The 20423-nt window shown below is 45.4% G+C and overlaps 1 protein-coding gene across 1 annotated transcript in view; it reads left to right on the top strand.

Annotated features, from left to right (window-relative positions):
• Nucleotides 1-20423, top strand: part of IL1RAPL2 (interleukin 1 receptor accessory protein like 2) — a 216628-nt gene that overhangs the window by 98962 nt on the left and 97243 nt on the right. Inside the window, exon 5 of the mRNA XM_044427154.1 lies at nt 12390-12464. Coding sequence (XP_044283089.1) covers nt 12390-12464 — 75 coding nt within the window. The remainder of the gene's footprint in view (nt 1-12389; nt 12465-20423) is intronic.

The raw sequence follows: 20423 nt of genomic DNA, 5'->3' as shown, positions 1-20423 counted from the left end.
ATTTGGCCTCCAAGATTCTAGGTTTGCTGAAATTTCCCTATAGACTGAACAAGCCCCACTTTGGTCTCTCAAGGAAAGTTTCATCAGTTGCGAAATGTGTACATATGCAAGGAAATTTGCAGAATTTCCACATTCACTTGCTGCTCAATTTGCACATTCTCACAGAACAAGCTAGCGAGCCCAGCAGTGACACGACATTCAGAGTATCCCAGGAATCTTGGATACTGCTCAGTCACAGATCCCTACAGAAACTGGAATATCAAGGTGTTGTTTGGAAACGTGTGGTGTGTCGGAATGTCATGCGTCGCCATGTCAGGGCGTCCCTTCCTGATTTTCACCCATCTTGCGCATGTGATGCAACGTTTGCTCGGCATGACTGATCAAAGGGAAACAGAAGAGTGATGAAAAGGGACCAAAAAGTCCTCCTTTGTTGGAGTTGTCAGTTCTTCCAGATGCTGAGCTGCAACAACAAGGGAAGCAGTAATGGACAAAAGAGTGCATTCAAGGGTTATACTCACCAGCTTAGCGCATGTACAGAAAGTCATGATCCATTCCAAATGGAATACCAAGACGATAGCATACCATTCCAGGCTTGCTAAAAAGAAAAGCATTCTGAACACGTGAGCCCACAAGCTCTGGTGAACATGCAGCGATTCCTCGATGTTTTCCCACACCCCCTTTATCCCTTTGTTGCAATGCATAGACTAAAGTTAGGGGAACATCTCTGTTCCGCATTGTAACAAATAGTGTTCTCCTGAGCTAGTTCAAATAATTAACAGGAAGAGGTTAAGTTGTTCTTGGTTTCCCCAATATAGAGATACATTTTAAGGGGGGAAAGCAGCCCCCTTTATCATTGTCAAAATGGGGGATTCTGGCCAGGGCGACTTATTTTATAATGTTAATGTGTTTTATATTTTTAGTGTTTTATATTTTAACTGATGTTTTGTAAGCCGCCCCGAGGCTTCGGCGAATGGGGCGGCATAGAAATTTTTAAATAAATAAATAAATAAATAAAATCCTCAGTGAGTGAATTTGCTGGTAAAAGAAGACAACATATAAGTGACCTTAGCCTTAGAAATGAGATACCCCTCAACTTGCTCAGGAGTTCCCTTTTGTGCTGGGGTGCATGGAATGTGCCAGTTCCTCCCAGTTCAATGAACCCAGCTGGGAAGCATAGGGAATAGTAATTCCCATGCTCCCTGATCAGAAACAACAGCCCTGCACATATATATTTAGTATCTGGGCAGGAGTACCTGGGCCTTAAGCATCCAATTAGCTTGTTCCTGATTCTGCTCTCTCTCTCTCTCTCTCTCTCTCTCTCTCTCTCTCTCTGTGTGTGTGTGTGTGTGTAGGGATGGGCAAATAAATGGTGTTTGAACTTGCCAAGATGCTTTGAATGTCAGCTCACTGCTTGTTTTTGCCCCTGCCAGTTGTTTTGCCAAAAAAAGAGAAATTGCACAAAGTGAACAGCTATCAAATGGGAAAGTTGCACCAAAAAATCCACCGATTTAGCACAAGCAAATGAAGAAGCTGGGCAGTTTTCAAAATGGGTGCAGTTTGAGAAAACTGTGCATTCTCCAAGCACACATTTTGTGAGTGTAAACTCAAGTTCTGGATTTGCAAACTTTTTCAAGGAAAATGTGTTCTGGCTCACCGTTGCATCTAGGATTGTTGGTGTTACATACTGTCAACTCATCTCTGACTTATGGAGACCCCGTGAATGGACGTCTTCCAGAATGTCCTGACCTTGGCGGTCCTGCTCAGCTCCTGCAAACTTGAGGCTGTGGCTTCCTTTGTGAAATCCATCTGCCTCCTCTTTGCACTTAAGATTGCCAAGAAGGCATTTGCAAGTAGTTCACAAACTGAAATGACCTTCTCATACATTCCTACACACATTAAGTCCAAATACAGAGAAGTAGGGGTCTGTTTCTAAAGAGAATTAGGAACATGTACACATTCTGTCTGGCTTTCTGCACTTTCCCTGCACTTCCCTCTATTTTGCATCTCTGTGTTAATGTCCCAGGACAGACACTGAATTCCCACATGTGGCTGGCCTGGTTTGCCACTCCTGCCTGCCTGCCTCAGCCGCCTCAAACTTGGTGTCTCCTGGTGTTTTGAATTTCAGCTTCAATGTTTCTAATTAATGGCTATGTTGCGTGGCGCTGCAGGGAGTTGAGGTCCAAGATATCTAGGGAGTGCCAAAGGTTGTTCTGCCCGCACATATGGTGTGCTGCAGAGAACATATAATCCCCCTCCTCTTTACAGCTGTGCATTTTATGGAACCAACCAGATGGGCTGCTTCTTAGAAACATAGAAACAGAGCGAGTCAGAAGAGGTCTCCCGGGCCATCCAGTCTGACCTCCGGCACCAGCCGGCTCTGCTCACTACATGCCCACCATGTGGACGTCCAGCCTATCCTTGAACACCCACACCGATGGGGCCTCAACGACCTCCCGTGGAAGCCCATTCCACACCCTCGGGGTCCTGACTGTCAGGAAGTGCTTCCTGGCATCCAAACGGAACCTTGACTCCCTGAGATTTTTTATTTTATTTATTTATTAAAACATTTTTATGCCGCCCCATTCGCCGAAGCCTCGGGGCGGCTCACATCATTGTTGGAGCGCATCCTGCCTTCCTCTGCAGGGGAGAACAGGTCTCTACCCATCTCCATGTGACATCCCTTCACATACCTGTTTGTTGCCAACATATCCCCTCTGAGTCTCCTCTTCTCCAGGCTGAAGACACCCAGTTCCCTCAGTATCGTCTCATATGGCATCCACTGCAAACCGGCCACCAACCTTGTGGCCCTACACTGCACTGACTCCAACCTGGCTATATCCTTTCTGTAATGAGGGGCCCAAAACTGAACACAATACTCCAATTGTGGGCGCACCAGAGTCGTGTAGAGTGGTAGTAATACCTCTCTTGATCTGGAAGCCACACTTCTGGCTATGCAACCGAGGGTGGCGTTTGCCCTCTTGACCACCGCATCACACTGCTGGCTCATGTTTAGCCTGCAGTCAACCAGTACCCCGAGGTCCCTTTCACAAGTGCTGCTCTCCAGCCACTTGTCACCTAACCTGTACTTATGACAGCTATTCCTATGCCCCAAGTGCAAGACCTTGCACTTATCCACATTGAACGCCATCCTGTTGTCTCCTGCCCACTTCCATAGTCTGTCCAGATCCTTTTGGATCTGGAGTACCTGCTCCTCAGTGGTGGCCACTGCTCCAGTTTTAGTGTCGTCTAAAACTGCTGCGAATATGATCAGCAGACTGTTCGCCCCTTCTTCCATGTCCTTAATGAAAAGATTAAACAGGATCGGCCCAGGACAGAGCCCTGGGGGACCCCGCTTGTCTCTGGCCACCATCCCGATGATTCCCCGCTAATGGTTACCTTCTGCTTTTGGTCAGTCAGCCATGCCCTAATCCACTGGACTAGGTGTATCCCAAAACTGCTCAGTTTCTCCACCAGGATATCATGGGGCACTTTGTCAAAGGCCTTGCTGAAATCCAGGTATACCACATCCACTGCATCCCCTCCATCTAGCCATCACGAAACCATGTCATAGAATTCCACAAGTTTGTCTGGCAGGACCTGTTTTTATGGAAGCCATGTTGTGTGGCTGTCAGCCTCCCTTCCCTATCTAGCATCACTCGATCTCTCTCTATTATGAGCCTTTCCATTGTTTTTCCTACAATGGACGTAAGGCTAACTGGTCTATAATTCCCCGTGTCCCTTCTACTACCCTTTTTGAGAATTGGGACTACCGATGCCACCCTCCAGTCCTCTGGAACTTCACCCATTCTCCACGAGGCGTCAAAAATGGAGGCCAGCGGGCATGAGAGAACCCCTGCCAACTCTCTAAGTACTCTCGGGTGTAACCCATCAGGGCCTGGTGCCTTTGTAATGTCCAATGCCCTGAGGAGCCCCTCGACTTCAAGGGGGGTGACTCTAATCTGTGCCCCTAAGTCCCCACCTCATCTAATCTCCCATGCGGATATCCCCCATCCTGCTTTGGAGAGAACACAGAGGCAAAATAGTCATTTAGCCTCTGTGCCTGTTCCCTCATATCAGTGACTGGATCTCCTTCCTCCTTATTTAGTGGTCCCACCACTTGTCTCCCCTTCCTCTTCCTATTTACATGCTGAAAGAAGCCCTTTTTGTTGCTCTTGATATTCTTGGCAAGTCTCAGCTCATAATCAGCCTTAGCCTTGCAAAGAATCCTTCTGCAACGAGCCTCCTCCCCCCGGTATACCCTTTTGTCTATTTCCCCCATTACCCATTTCCTACGGAGGTTCCTCTTTCGTCTAATCCCTTTAACCACCTCCTTTTGCATCCATGGCGGCACTCTCCTCTGCCTCCCCACCTTACTGACTAGAGGTATCGTCAAGGCTTCCGCCTCCAAAACCTCCCTTTTGAGTGCTATCCACCCCTCCTCAACTCGCTTACCTTCCAATAACCTATCCCAGGAGACTTTCCCCAGTCTGGTCTTCAGTTGGCCAAAGTTGGCCCTCTTAAAGTCCCAGCTTCTAGTGCTCAACCTGCTGCACGTCCCCAGTCCCCTGATCTCAAAGCAAAGGATGGAGTGATCACTCCTATCCAGAGCTCCCCTAATCTGTACATCATCTATCAGCTCCTCCCTATTGGTCAAGACCAAGTCAAGGATGTTTCCCCCCCTCGTCGCCTCTCAGACCCTCTGTGTGAAAAACGCTCCCTCAATAGCTTCTAGGAAGCGATGTGACCTGGCTGTCACCGCAGAGTGAGTCTCCCAACTAATATCTGGGAGATTGAAATCTCCCATAATTACTGTGTCTCTCCGCCGAGATATCCTTAGAATCTGGCCTGTCAGGACATCATCCAGGGTCTCAAGTTGACCTGGAGGGCGATAGCATACCCCCACTGTCAGGTCTCTTTCCCTGTCAAAACCCCTAAGTTTCACCCAGACTGCCTCTACCGAATCCCCATCTGTGTTGCATTCTATCTCACTGCATCCCATCCCTTCCCTGACGTATAAAGCCACGCCCCCACCTCTCTTTCCCTTCCTGTCCTTTCTAAAAAGGTGATACCCTTCTATGTTCACATTCCAGACTTGCCTTTCATCCCACCAAGTTTCTGTGATTCCCACCAGATCATACCCTCCTATTCCCAGGAGAGCTTCAAGCTCTTCCTGCTTATAACCCATGCTCCTAGCATTGGTGTACATGCACCTCAACTCCTTCCCACCGCTTCCTTTCCTTGGAGTTCCCAGCCTCCTCCTTCCTCCCATCCTCCCTGATACCTGGCCCCTCTCGGTAGGAGTCCTGTCAGTTCCTGCAGTATCTCTAAAACCCTGCTCCCAGAGCCCTGATCCTCCCCGCACTTTTGTCCAGTGGAGACACGTTACTGGGGGGCCTGAAACCCCCCCCCCCCACAACTCAGTTTAAAGTCTTCCGGATGAAGCGTCTTCTATTCACCGTGGAAGTCCTAGAACTAGTAAAGGATTTCAGAAAGGATTTCCCCAGCTGGTGCCTTCCAGATGTTTTGCACTATAATTGTCAGCATTTCTGAATACTGACTGTGCTGGAGTGGAACACCCGGCTGGGGAGGGCTACGTCCAAGTATAAGAAGCTGCCTTGTGTCAAATCAACCCCATTCGTCTATCGGTATTCTCTAGTCCACTTGGCAACCATCTCCACCAGGTTTCAGGTGCAGCCTTAGTTCTGCATGCAAAGAGGTATCTGTCCTTTGACTGGCTGTCACTCCCACAAGGTATGCGTCAGTGCAGACAGAAGTTTGCCATGTCTCTTTGGCCTCACTCCTTCCCCTTTATATGAAGTGAGAGGGCGGCATCCAGTCCTGCACAAACACCAGCAGGGCCCACTGCTTGTGTAAAGAAAATTTCATCCTTCCAGTAGGACTGGAAATGCCCGTTTCTGAACTGGGGGCAGATCAGCACAGGCTGCCTCACAGAGTCATCCTGGGTTGCCCTGATCCCGTCTTCTGGGTCTTGTTTCATGAAGTGCTAATGAAGAGGTAATTTCAGCTGCACAACAGAGAAGGAGGGAATGCCACAGCCCTGTTGGATACTCCCCAAAGTGTACACCATAAGGGATGCTCAAGACTCCCCAGGCAGTGCATTTTGTGATGCGAGCAAATTGTCTTTCAGGGGTCCATGTGCTCATTCAGCCTTGGGCTGCTTATGTTGCTTATCTGTGTGGGTCAGCTACCATTTGCTCCCCAGAAGCGTTTCCCACTGTTCTTGAAAGTTATTACTTAAAGTGTTGTAAGAGAGTGCCATGAATGCTGTGCTTAGCAAAGAGCTTCCCTGAGCCCCATGCTTATGTACTCGCAGGAGTGTCTTTCCTCTCTGCCTAAAATGTATATGTACCTTTCTGGCTCAATCATATCAGTATCTGACCAGCTGAGAAAGCTTGACATGCTTTTGGCAAACATCCACCACTAATTCATCCCTAGAGCCCAGAATACAGTTGGGTGTCTCAATAGCCATCTTTGAATTTTGCTGCTAGATAAATGGTGCCAACCACTTTCCTTGAGACTGTAAATTTTAAAAACTGGAGATTAATACAGAAAGTTTTGGAAGACAAATGTGATCGATGATCCATAGTGAGCTATTTGCAGAGATGTTGCTTCTCTATTGTGGGACTGAGGGAGGGATGTCGTCCTGTGCAGAAAATAGTCCAGTGCCAATGCTGTTGAAATAATGCCATGGGAGGGTTTGGGGAAGCCATGTCAACTACTACAGGAAACGATGGTTTCCACTCAGATGTAAGGCCGTTGCCACCTAGTGACCAAACTAAATGTGTGTGCTATCCACACAGCTGGCACATGTTTTAATATTTTTTAAAGTTTTCTGCACTCTTGCCACTCTTGAGGGCAGGTTCAAAGCAACCTGTCCAACGTTTGACACCTGCAACAAAAAGGGTTGCCTTCTGTGTATGCAAGGAGAGCCACAAATTTACCTTCTTACCTCTCTTCCTGTGCACTCAGTTTTACTGGAATCCCTTCACACATTCAGATGCCAATCAAGCGGAGAGAAATGAAAATGCTGTGTGTGCTTGTTGGCATAAGCCCTGAGGAGAAAGATAAATGTTACTGTCCTGTAGCTGCAACTTTAGAAAGAAAGGGTAGCCCCCAGTGTTAGTCCGACATAAATAATGGAAATGGGTTTATTGTCCATCAAGTTAATGTTGGTTAGTACACAATAACAGTAATTTAAATAGAGAAGCATTATTAGTAGTAGTAGTAGTATAGTCTATACTGCCTGTAGCCAAAGCTCTCTGGGCAATTTACAAAAATAACTATAGAATCATACACTCAAGTCACCCATCCAGATTCTAACCAGGCCTGACCCTGCTTAGTTTCTAAGACTAGGCAAGATCCAACACTTCAGGCTATGGCATAGTACATTGTAGAATTGTTTTCTTCGGCTGGCCATGAGGGCTGAGAGGGATAGGATGTGCCTTCACAGTGTCCCCTGGGGCTGTGTGTTGAAACAAAAGAGGAGACGGCTTAAGGGATCTCAGGGTTGGACTAGATGGCATGTGAGGAGGAAGGCTTATATCAACTCTTTCTAAGTGGGCTCGTTGTTTTCACTTCCTTTGGTCACTGAAATTGTCTGATTTCAGTTTTAAAATCTCTGCTGTGAATTCTTATGGTGTTTTTATTGGATTTGTATTTTATACAGTCATTTATTAGATATTATGACTTGTTTTAAATCACTCCAAATGCCTTGGCAATTGGGCAAAATAGAAATAAAACAAGCGAAATAACATAACTTGCCATAGTGGAGAAGATTGCTCCGGCGACTTGCATGGCTGCATGCTTGGTTCAGCGTCCAGTGCTAAGTGTTAGTGTGCACCTCCTTGTGGCCCCAGGACTGGACAACCCGTCAGATAGAAGCCACCTGCAGACAGAAGGCCGCTCAAAATAGAGGGCTGCCTTCTGGAGCGCACTCCCATCTCCTGTGGCCATGCTAAGTGGGCCTCTGGCCTTTGGAGTCCAACAGCTTCTAGAGGGCCACCGTTCCCACACTCCTGTGCTATGGATACCCAAGGGAGATTCACTTGGCTAGAAACCTGGAATAATGCCTTGGATGTTGACAGAAGCATACCTGGGGTGGGGTGGGGATTTACTGGGGAAGGCAATCCCTAAGATATGCATGTCTCAAATACTCAGTTCTAGGCCGTGGAGGACAGGAAAATATTGCATAAGGGTCACGTACCCTTCTAGAACCTTTTGGTTGACCTGTCCTCCAAGAGCTGTGAAGGTACCCCATCTAGTGCTTGGTTCACTCATGCATACACGCGAAGGCTTTGAAACTTGCCTACATACAAGTTCGGCTTCTTAATGGAGCTCTTTGTCCTCATTGGGCAACATCCCAGGATCTGAGGCTTTCCAAGATGGATTGGAACCTTGGTATTAAAAGAGGGATAACCAGCCTGTTCATTCCAGCCCACTTGTGCATTGCAGAACTGCTGTGAACAACATTTTCCTCAATGGTGGTGTTATACAACCCATAACCAGAGCCAGTGTGGCGTAGTGGTTAAGAGCATGGGACTGGGACTCAGGCGATCTGGGTTCTAGTCCCCGCTCGGCCATGGAGCCAACTGGGTGGCTTTGGGCCAGTCACAGACTCTCAGCCCAACCTATCTCACAGGGTTGTTGTTTTGGGGATAAGATGGAGGAGGAGAAATGATATAAGCTGCCTTGAGCCCTTTGTAGGAAAAAGGCAGGATATAAATCGCAATATAAATAAATAATCTCGATGACCTGTCACGTTTTCCAATTTCCGTTAACAACGGTGTCCTTCTGCCCCTTCCCAGATTGCACCTTCTGGAAGAGTTCCTACAGGGTGGAGACTTTCCAGAGGGGGAAAGCCACAATCTTATCAAGCATTGGGTCTTGTGATAAGATTCTCTGGTTGTAAGTGTTAGGTGAAGGAACATAAGCTTTATTTTCCCTGGTCTTTACAGTCAGCCAAGACCAAACAGCAAATGATTTCTCTAAAGAGATCGCTTTAAATAAAATGATTGATATTAGGTTATATATCATTCTGTGTACTTCTGGTTCAGTGGTTCCTGGCTTTCTTTCCCCTGCCTTATTATTTATTGACCAAGTTTTCATGAGGAGCGATGAGAGAGTTGGGGGAAAGTGGAATTTGAACAAATGTAGATTGGAAAATATATATGATCAATGAATGCCCTTGTGTCTGTCACCCCTAGTGACCTGCTCTTGTTCTTATTGCCTCAACATCTACAGTTTAAAAAAATATGTACAGATCAATTTAGTGTAGAGTCTTTGGCAAATGTCACTTGAGTATCTAGAATCGTACCAGGCTGGTTGCATCTCTCTCTAGAGCCCCCTGCTGGGCAGGTCCATGTAGTGAAGAGCCCTATCCAATACCCTTCTTCTGGTGCAGGAGTATCCCGACACTGTAATACCTATACCATCCATGTTTCACAAATTATCAGACAGCTTCTCCTCATCCCTTGCCCACTGATGGCATCAGATTTTGCATAGATCCGTTCTTACACAAATTCCCAAAATTTTGCATGTCCCTCCAACATATATAGATCCCTGAAAATGCCTAATTCCAAACTTTAGCCTATGGGACTTTTCTTTTTTGTATTTTTCTACAAGTAAACTGGCATTACATTATGAAAAAGGACCAAAAAATACCCAGTTTTTCCCCCTTTTTATTTTTTTGAAACAGAAAAAACCCCATAAACACAACACATCACAGCAATGATAATATAACATAGCAAAAACACAATAATTAAAAAGTAAATGATAAAATGCCTCCACCACCCCAGAGACCAATAGAGCCACCACTTAATTCACATATTATAACAATTATTAATATATAATATACTTCAATTATATCCATATCCCCTCCAGAAATTCCTATAATCTTGATTAGATTTATAGACTTTGCCTTGTATCAATACTGCTTTTACAAAACCTTCCCAAATTTCATTATATTCATTTGCTTTCATTAACCCTTTTTAAATTTTTATTTAAATTTTATTTAAATTTCATTAAAAATACCCAGTTCATAAGTCCTCAGAATTCATGTGACTTGGGAAAAGCCAGTCTTCAAAATTCAAAACCATCTGATCTTGTTGCAAATTCCTCCAACATCGCTAGCTGACAGAAAAATTGTTCCTCATTCATTCATTCATTCATTCATCAGAGTTGTATGCCGCCCCATTAGCCATAAGGCTCCCCAGACAGTTCACATTTCTGCAACAGTTAAAGCAATAGAATGCATAATACATTTTAAAACAGTAAATAATATAAAAACAGACAGTAAAAATAAAAACAATAATAAAAATAGGCATAAAATTAAATAGTGAATAAATTAAACTATTTAAAATAATCTTAATTAATACAGTGAATGTAAAAAAACTTAAATAAAGTACCACAGGTAAAATCTGGTGCAGGCAGCAGCAATTAGCAGCATAGAACCATTAACACCATAAACCAGAGGCTCAGCCACCAAACTGATGGTGAAAACTGAATGCTGTTCATTGGTGCCTAAAAGAATAAAGAGATGGTGCCAGCTGGATACCTGATGGAAGAGAGTTCCATCAGTGGGATGCTACTACCTGTCCACTGGGTGAATCATTTGTCAACCTCGTACTCTGTCCACTGACTAGGGCAGCAAGAAGGTGGCCTCAGGGAGAGAAGGGCCCATACAAAGCCCCACAAAGAGCCCTCCGGTGCCACCTCCGCTCTTGCATGCAGCTCCTTGGCGGTCGCACTGTATTTCTTGGCTCTGCTTCTGAGGAGGCCCCCTTGGGTCTGGGTGGAGTGGGGTTCTGACCTCTCCCCATGGTCTGAAATGCTGATCTCCACAAAAGGAGACGACACCTTTTCCATGTGTCCATTTGCTAAACTAACTGAGCTCATTCTCAGTCTCAAATGCCATGGAGTAGACCTTAGCGAATGGTCTCTGTCAGTGCCCGCAGACTGAGAACAGTGCATTGACCCATCCGCTGCATTTGAAAAGTCTTGGTAGAAAGAAGACAATGAGTATGTGCCACTGACAGCTCTCCTTCTAACAGGATGCAGAGGTGCTATGAGCATAAGCAAAGGAAACTGATGATAAATGTTTCTCCTGCCATCCACTTTTTACTCTTAGGATAATCCAAAAGTCATCTAATTCTGTTGCTGATTCCTTCTTGGCATCACATGTTGCTTTTGAGTTTGGAATAAGGTGTTTTGAGCTGCCACATTTTTACCAAATTAGCTCAAATAAAGTTGTACATGTGGGCAACACAACTCTTAAGAGATCCCTTCAGGCTGCTGCTTTTGTTTGGGATGTCTATCATTCAGATCTCAAACTGGCCATGACTGCTAGTCTAAAAGGCCAATTTTAACTAGTGTACTGATAAGAATATTATTTTAAAGGTTTTTTCTTTGACTTGGAGTAAAAGGGAATATTGCATATGTTTTTGAATGTGTGGTGCACTTCTGGGCTCAAAACCACACACATGAGGAAATATTGCTTACAAAAAGATGTATAGGAAGAAAATTGCATACAAAAGGTATGTGTTAGGGAAAGTAGCATTCAAAAATAAATGTGCATTTTTGCATTTAAAAAAAATCTTATTCTGAAGCAGAAATTGGTCCAAAATAATGAATGAATGCATTTGCTGTACTTTCAAACTACACAATAACCAAAGATTACTGGGTGGAGCATAATACATTATATGTATTAAAACAAGGTGCAAACATTAAAATGACAAACGAATTGTGCCGAAAACCAAGATAAATCCAGCAGCAAAGAATAAATCCATAACAGCTTCAGAATTTCATCACTGAAGACCCTGACAAATAGACTGGTTTGTCTTTAGAGAAAGATAACACAGGTCTTGGGTGGCCCAACTGGGTGTTTCAGTCTAAGACATGGAAACATAGAAACCGAGTGAGTCAGAAGGGGCCTCCTGGGCCATCTAGTCTGTCGCTTACCATTTCTTCCTTTCCCTTCTAAGTTCTTTACCATACCTGGATTCTCATTTATGCTGAGCAACAGCAACATAGAGAGACATGTCAGGTTTACAGTTCTATTTGAACTCGCACTCCCTTTGAATAGACACCAGACACATCAGTGTGTGGCATGAGGAGGGGCAGCTGCTTGTCCACGGAGATGCATGGCCCCCCGTCCTCACTAGAAAATCGCTCTGTGGACAATTGCTCTATTCTTTGCTTTGTCAATGGCCCATCTAAAGGGCAAAACCCACCAGGAAACTATTACCATTGTTACAAGCAATGTTAGTGCATTATCAAGTCAGCCACTTGCGGCATTATGCTAATTGTGCAGTTTGTCTCAATTCCTCCCATTTCTCTTTTGCCTCATTGCCCCCTCCTTTTTCTTTTTTCAGCTTTAGTCACTAAGAGGCCTCCCCAGCCTTTGTACCCCATGGAGAACCAGACGAGCATTCTACACGTCCAGCTGGGTAAGTTGCTTTCTGGGAATTACAGACTGAATGATGCAAAACCACTTTATGGTCATCATTACAGCATGCAAATCAATGTTCTGCTTTCTGGTGCCCACTGGTGGAATGCAATGCTGCACCTGTTTAGGAAAGGATTTCTAAGTGTGCAGCCCTCAAGGAATGGATTTTCACTGGCTGTTCAGCTTAAGTGCTGTGGTTCACTGTAGGAGCTAATAGGTGGAGGGGCGGATGCCAATTTTCATTGTGTTTGAAGCAGCGATGTTGGTAAAAGGTTCTAAGTGCACCCTTAATATTATTGATGGCAGTGAGAGGAGGATATAAAGAAATGGGCATGGGGACGAGAAAGCAGGGAGAGAGAAGCTTCCCTCCCTCTCTTAAAATACTAAACTGGGTCATTCAGTGCAAGTATTATCATTATTAATAATTGTAATGTTTTACCACCCAATAGCCAAATTTTTCTGGGTAGCTCACAATGATTCAGAAATGTAGGTACATTTAGTAGGGGATTCAGGACAAGAAAAGAAAAAGAACGGTTCATTCATTCAGCAAATAGTTGAACGATGGAACACGCTGCCATTGGAGGTGATGCAGGTAGAACAGAGGACAATCCAGTCGGAATGCCTGTCACCTTCCTAACTTAGAGTAGTACTAAAGTAGAAGCTGAGTCTTCAAATAATATTCATCTCCTACCTTCAGGCCGTGAAGACAACTCTCGGCCCGTCAGTTCCTAAATTTTGACCTGCTGAATTTGTTTTAGGGGGATCATGTAGCCCTTTGGTAATAGACAAGCTGTTGTCAGTTCATGTGATCTGGCCAGAGATGTGGAAGAACATTTGCAGAAGTGTTGACAGCCGGGTTCCGGAGTCCTGCAGCTCCAGGATCTGTGAGGATCCACTCCAAGCTGTAGCCTGAACTTTTAAGGTGCTAAGGCTAGCTCTTCTGAAGTCCCGAGCTCAACCCAGACTGAATACCCCACCTGCATTCAGGCCAGCCTGCATCGTGGCCTGAGTGGATGTGATGATCTGATGAGCGTCACCAGACAGGCCGGGCAGCAACAGGGGGCTGTTGCTGGCAGTTGCCAGGGGCCCAGCTGCCCTGCATGGTCCCTGGCTGATGCTGCCCAAGCCCTGGGGTCCTTCCTAGTCCCTCATGCTTCAGCCGGGCCATGCAACTTCACATGGAAGCCCAGCCTCCCAAACGCTGTATCCGTCTTTTTCATCCGTTCTTATTTTTGTCTTATGCAGCTGCAAGTCCATTTGTCATGGACTTTCCTCCATGGCCACTGCGTAGGATGATCACTCAATTGCTTTCCCCAAAGCACCACATCAACTCCTGTTGCTGTGTAAACCAACCTAGCTCTGATTTAAGCTCAGATCCTCCTTCTGCACCCTCCTCCATCCATGGTATTGTTTTCTCCCTGGATACTAGACATAAGTTGCTTTTAAACTTCTTATTTCCACATGGAAATAACAGCATGTGCTGTATCTAGTACTCTTTCTTGCACTGATGCTATAAGAATGAAAGGGAATTGCTACTCAATCCTTGTCTTTCGCTAATCTTCCTCTTCTCTGGAAGGCCATCTTGTCCTTCTTGCAGCTGACTGGAAGGAAGAAAGAGGGCGGAGAAAGAGAGGAGGAGATTAGAAACAGAAAAAAAACTTCTATTGGATAGTGCTTGTGACATCTACGATGGATAATGCAGTTCCACGCCCCACCCAAGCACAAGCACAAGCACAAGCACAAGCACACACACACACACACATTAATTTAAAGACATCAAGCCTGAGCCTCTGGAAAGAACCAGAAAGCACTGATAGACTGACCTGAATGTTGGGGGGGGGGGGCAGTGAGAGAGAAGTGATGAAGGGAAAACACCCCCCACCACCTTTAACAGTGCAAGAGACTTTCCATTTTCCATTAATGGATGCACTTGAATGTTTTGCAGTTTAGACCAATTTCTGCTAAACAACAAATAGGAAACAACATTGGATGAAAAGCCTTTCTTGCTCTTGGTTAGGTTTTGAGAACTTGCCAGTTTGGCATTTCGATGAGCTACACGTGATGCGTGGCTGGGGGCAGGGGGGACAGCTCTGCATTTATGTGCTGGGGAGGGATCAAAATTAAAAGTGGGCTACAGCTGCAATCCTTTCTCATCTGTATTAAAAAAACCCAACAGCCAGCTTTAGAAACGGATTCACACTGTGACTTTTATGTTCTTTTCACAAGGCTTGTCATGAGAATGAGTTATTAGAATGTGAATGGCTCATATACTCGGTAAATTACAGGATAGTAACTTTGTGCTGTGCTATTTTGACCTTTTCAGCATTCTGCAATTTGCTGGGCTGTGCCATTCAGTTTCCGCCTTGTTTACAGTCTTGCTAAATGGGCAAGAAGTGGCAAGATGGGCAGCGTATCAAAATATAGACTATTGGTAAAGGTCAAGATTATGCCTTGTGCTATTTGTCTCAGTTGGCTGGGATTAGGGTATCTAGATTAGTATAATAGCCTGTGCTTTTTAACGAGAGAGAAGAAAAATATGGGATTTCTTCATTGCCTTCGATGGGGCAACAAGACAGCATTAATAATGGATAAGTGCTAATTAAAATCTCACCAGAAATCTCATGATAGGATCCTGGCTACCTTAGGAAGACCAAGTCTCCATCCATTCTGAATGAGGTCCAGAATTGACATTAATTTATCTTCATCACTAGCTCTAGCTCCATGTTTACTCTACAATAGGTGCAGAGGTCCAATCAGGATGAAGAGGGGAAGATTTTAAGAGCTGTATCAGGGTCTCTGTGCCTAATGCAGAGTAAAAATGTGTCTGTGGGCAGGGGAGAGAGCATACCTAAATACAGATTTAAAGTAACATCTTTTTGGTCTAGGTGTCCACGAAATTCATTTCAGTGAATTTTTAGACCTTTCAGACCAACCATGGATTCAGACACAATTCGTAGTTGAATTCCATGCTTTTCTAAATGCATCCCTTTGTGCACAGATCTACTTTAACCAAGGGGAAAAGATGTGTTCATTTCAAACTTGTGTAAATTTTATATACATTTTGAAGACGATGCGGGAAAATCTGCATAGATTTTCATGAATAAGGGTCATGATCCGATATAGACTTAGAACAAGTTTCAAAATGGGGGCTTCAGTTGCCTCAGGTTTGGCTGATTCACTTTGGACTTAAATCTTGTTGATATGTTGAAACCGTTTAGCTGATCTGAGGACCAAAGCAAATATGATTTTAAATCCCTATCCAGCATCTATTGGCTCTAGAACCAGTACAAGAGATCAATCTAGTTCCAAGCATGGAGATGGGGAGGATGGTCTCCTAGAATCGATTGGAGTCCTGGAGCCTGCTGTAGAGCAAAAGAAGCAGCACAACAGGAGGGAGGGAAGAAACCCAAAGCTGCAAGGCTGAGATATGGATTTAAAGTCCTGACTGTTTTGGCCTTAACAAAGCTCTCGCCTTAGAGATGCCTGGTCAACTGTATCATCTTGCTAGGTGATGATCTGGCACACACCCAGCACAATCCGGGACTAGAATACGGGCTTGTCCTTAGTGGGATAGTAACATACCTCCTATAGCTGCTATAGCTAGAGTTCTGTATATGAACTCTTTTTGCCCTAGGCCAGCTTCCAAAATGGCAGCTGTGCTAGCTTAGTTGGAGTACCAGCCACCAAGGTGTCACATCCAGTGGTGCCTTTGCTCCAGTAGAAACCACTTCCACTGGCACAAGGCCGGGGATCCAGCTTTTACCAATCCTTCCCACCTATGGCAACCTGCCACAATTCCTGAAAAGTTCCTCAGGAATGTTGGGCAACCCTCCAGACCATTTGGAGATATGATGTAGGAGTTGCTGGTAGACGGGCTATCTACTCAACAGCCTGAAAGGGGCACTTCGTGGACTCCTTAGCTCTGGACAGTGGGAGGCTCAGCTTGGGCTGACTCAGATTTTGTACGGATTTGTTTGTCTTTGTGGGTAGGAGAGGCTCTTATATGTGTGGGACCTCGTCGTGGAGGTATCTTGTGGTGGACAGCAGCAAATGTCCCCAGAGGAACACTATATCTAGTGAAAATAGGATGGGCCGCCTTGTGCGGGCAGGATCACTTTCTGTGAGTGTAAAGCCACTGCTAAAGAATTACTGTAGAATTAATGTGCCATAAAGCTACCCAATCTAGATTTATTGACTTTGTACAAGGTCAAAAATTCTTTATATGGCTCCTTCCTCCCTCCCTCCCTCCCTTCCTTCTGATTTGGAGTTGTGCCATTTGTTGATTTCTAAAAGTTAATCCAATTTGATGATGTTTTCAATATTCTCCTCAAGCTTTTTCAGACAGCCAAGATGGAGTGGTCAAACACGTGTTAAACATTTGTTGGTTTCCTTTGTTTTATTTTGCTTTTGTGCAGGGAGATCTCTTGCCCATGGAATAAGGAACCGTGTAAAAGTGGGGTTTCCAAACATATGGATAAACTCTCCACTTCATCCATGTGGAGGGTTTGTATGTGCAGTATACAAACATCTCTGTTTGTAAGCCATCCATGGATGTATAGTGATTGGATGGGTTAGAAATATCCCAAATAAATAAATGTATTCAATGTGCATAGGCTAGAGAGAGGTCCGCATCTGCCACATTATTTTTAGCACCCTCCCCCCATGCATGCTCCGACACATTGCATCTTTCACCAGAGAAGGAGTAAAATGACTCATTGTTGTAGAGCTCAAGGTTGCTGCAGAGTTACTGGCATGTGCATAGTTTCGTAAATGGACTGGATTTCTATTAACACGTGAGCAATTCTTTTTAAATGTGAAAGTAGACCAGCTTTTCCTGACCTGGTGATCTCTAAAAGTGTTGATCTACAGCTCCTGGCATTCCACAGCCTGGCACTTGTTAAATGTGTTGGACAACAACTCCTAATAGAAATTCAATGCAGCTTTCCATAGCAGGGAAGACTCATCTGTGGACTGGTCTGTGTGCTGTCAAGAGCACTGGGCTCCGGCATTGTATGGTTCTTTATCTTTAAACTGGATTTAGACTTGGCAGATGCTGTTGTTCTTATGGGCCATCAAGTTATGGTGACCCTTTGACTGAAAGACCTCCAAAATGACCTATGCAGGACAGCCCTGCTCAGCTCTTCCAAGTTCAACCTGGCGGCTTCCTTCATGAAATCCATCAATCTCTGGTTTGCTTTTCCTCCCATTCTTCATCCTTTCCCTTTTCCTAACGATGGTCTTCCCCAGAGAGCCTTGCCTTCTCATGATGTGCCCCAAAGTACAATGACCTCAGTCTGGTTGGTTTTGCTTCCAGGGAAAGCTCTGGCTCGATTTGGTCTAGGACCCACTTGTTTGTCCTTCTGTTGGTCCAGGATATTCACAAAGCTCTCCTCCAGCACCGCGTCTCAAATGCATCCATTTCTCCCTGTCTGCTTTTTTCACTGTCCAGCTTCTGCACCCATATATAGTGACCAGGAATACAACAGTGTGGATTATCGCTGGCTTGGAGCCTAAGATAGATAGATGATTAGATGCAAGCAGATATATTTGCACATTTCAGTTTGGATGCAGACATTTCCCTCCCTCATCTGTCCACCCATGTCTCTTTTGGCTAATGCAGAAGTGACCGCTCTGGTACCCGGCGATGCATTAGAGCAGTCGGGGACCCCTGCAAACGACGCCTCTCACGTTTCCTCCCCCTTCCTGATGTAATGACAGGCATTGGAGTAGCATGAAAATGCTTTCAGTTTAACGTGAGAAGAGCTGCAGCCTAATAGTTTAGTGCGAGAGACTCCAATTATGTCGCGCACAAATGGTGCTCCGTGCTTTACTGCCCAGGCTCCCTCCGATTCTCTGCTAAGTCAAAGCATTTTCCATCCTTCACTGCCCAAGCTGAATAGTTTATGGGTACAGAATTTACATATATTACAGCCATCCATGATTAAGCTACAAATTATAGTTCACTGATCCAGAGACAATGACTAGAGCTGGGTGAATAATTAATTAACAACAGGTAATTTATTCAGTGAATTCCAGCCTCCCTCCTCTGTTTGCAATGTGGACATGTGCAGACAGACTGGGATTTCATCTGATGCATTCAAATTCTTTTTGTAAATAACCCTTTGCCTACTCAGCTTTCCCCTTTGGCAATTCCTTGAAAGTATTCATTAAATATAATCCAGAAATGTCTTGTTTTTAATTGGGACTTTTGGCCTTATTGCAACATCTGCTTGTCTTTCATTATCAGTGTGTGTAAGCTCCTTTTTCAAAAGCAAGATGTATGTTTTAAACGACATGTTTTAACGACTTTGTGATTCAGCCTTAGACTCAGCAAATACTCAGATGTGGGCTTCCCACCTCCCTTTCAGGGACAGCCTATCACTGCATCTCAGCATCCATCAATATGACAGTGTTCCCAGTCCTTTGGAAAGAACTCTTCCTCAGTGCCTTAAAGAACTTCACAGTATCTTGGCAATTGTCACAGCCAGAGCAGGGGCAGCAGCTGTGAGTGAGCCAGAGGCCAGCAAGCAGTTTGGAATGAAGTACAGGTCAGAAACAGATAACAACCTGAGAGTACATCAGAAGTCAGGAGAAAGGCAGATCCAAGTCCAGCAGGGCTCAGCCGGAGCAGGAAGCACTCTAATCCATCCCCTCTAGGAGAATCAGTGGCCAAGCAAGGTGGACAGGGCCCCATCTGAGCATCAGCCTCCCTTGGGAAACTGACGGCAGCAAAAGCGCTTGCTGCCCAGGTCACTTCCAAGCGAGGTAGATCTTTCAGTACCTTGGCTGAAGCACTGTTATCCACACAAAGGCAAGCTGTTGCCTCAAGAAGATGCAGAACCCTTCTAAGGCCTTCAAAAGGGTGAGTCGCCTGGTCTTATAGGTGGCCCCATCCACCCTGAGGAGTTGTCCTCTGAGAAGCAATGCCCAGTTCTGAGCCTTTAGCCCCTGCAGCACTGGCGCCATGGCACTCCTCAAGAAAGTTCTGTAGCCTTGGAATCTGACAGAGCAACAGCTTCCAGCCTAAAATGTCCAGGATCAGGGAACAAGAAGTCTCAAGAGGAACCAGGGCTGAAGGGGATGATCGAGGGATGCAGAATCGGGAGAAAGCTTAAGGGGGAAAAGGAAGAAGGGTTCATTCAGAGAATATGTACATAGGAAGGAGGATCCAGCAAAGCCAAGGAACTGTCTACTAGTAACAAAGTTATTGTAGCTTATAAGCAGCTACTACAACTATAGTAGGATATAGGAAAAGGACAGGTTGGATGTCAGGAAGTGCCGTATTTTTCGCTCTATAAGACGCACTTTTCCCCCCTCAAAAGTAAGGGGAAATGTCTGTGCGTCTTATAGAGCGAATGTGCGTGTGCCCGACGCCCGGGACGCCGCCGGCTGCCTGCACCACGTGGCACCACCTGGCCGGCACGCGCTCGGCACGCCCTGCTCCGCCCCCCCCCCCGGTGCAGGTGAGAGCTGTGCCACTCAGGGGGAGGCGTGTGGAGGAGGAGGAGCCGCGGGCTTTAACCTGCCGGCCGCACGGAGAGACGGACTGCTCACCCCCACCGCCTGGGAAGACCACTGCCGGCACGCTGCCAGCCCGGCTGCACCACACCTGGCTGGCACGCGCTCAGCGCGCCCTGCTCCGCCCCCCTCCTCCGGTGCAGGTGAGAGCTGTTAATCACAGGTTGGTGTGTGTTTTCAAACTAAGGCTAAGGCTACTTAGTCTGTTGTGTGTTTGATTTACTGTACAATATCTCATTTTTTGTCAGAAGTATTTTTCTATTATTTACTAGTAGGGCAGCGTGGACATTACTGGCTTTTTTAGATTTGTTATTGAATTGTCTGCAGCAGCTCTTGTATAACTGGTGTAGATTGTGGATTCCTTCAATAATTCCACTACTGACTAAGAAAGTGATGTCAGTGATTGTGAGCAACAGAGCTTCATAAATTCTGACTCTAGTGA

The sequence above is a fragment of the Varanus komodoensis genome, unplaced genomic scaffold, assembly GCF_004798865.1.
Source record: "Varanus komodoensis strain SLA01 unplaced genomic scaffold, ASM479886v1 scaffold18_3, whole genome shotgun sequence".
NCBI lineage: Eukaryota > Metazoa > Chordata > Lepidosauria > Squamata > Varanidae > Varanus > Varanus komodoensis.
Note: the sequence above shows the minus strand (reverse complement) of the source record. Positions and strands in the feature narration are given on the sequence as shown.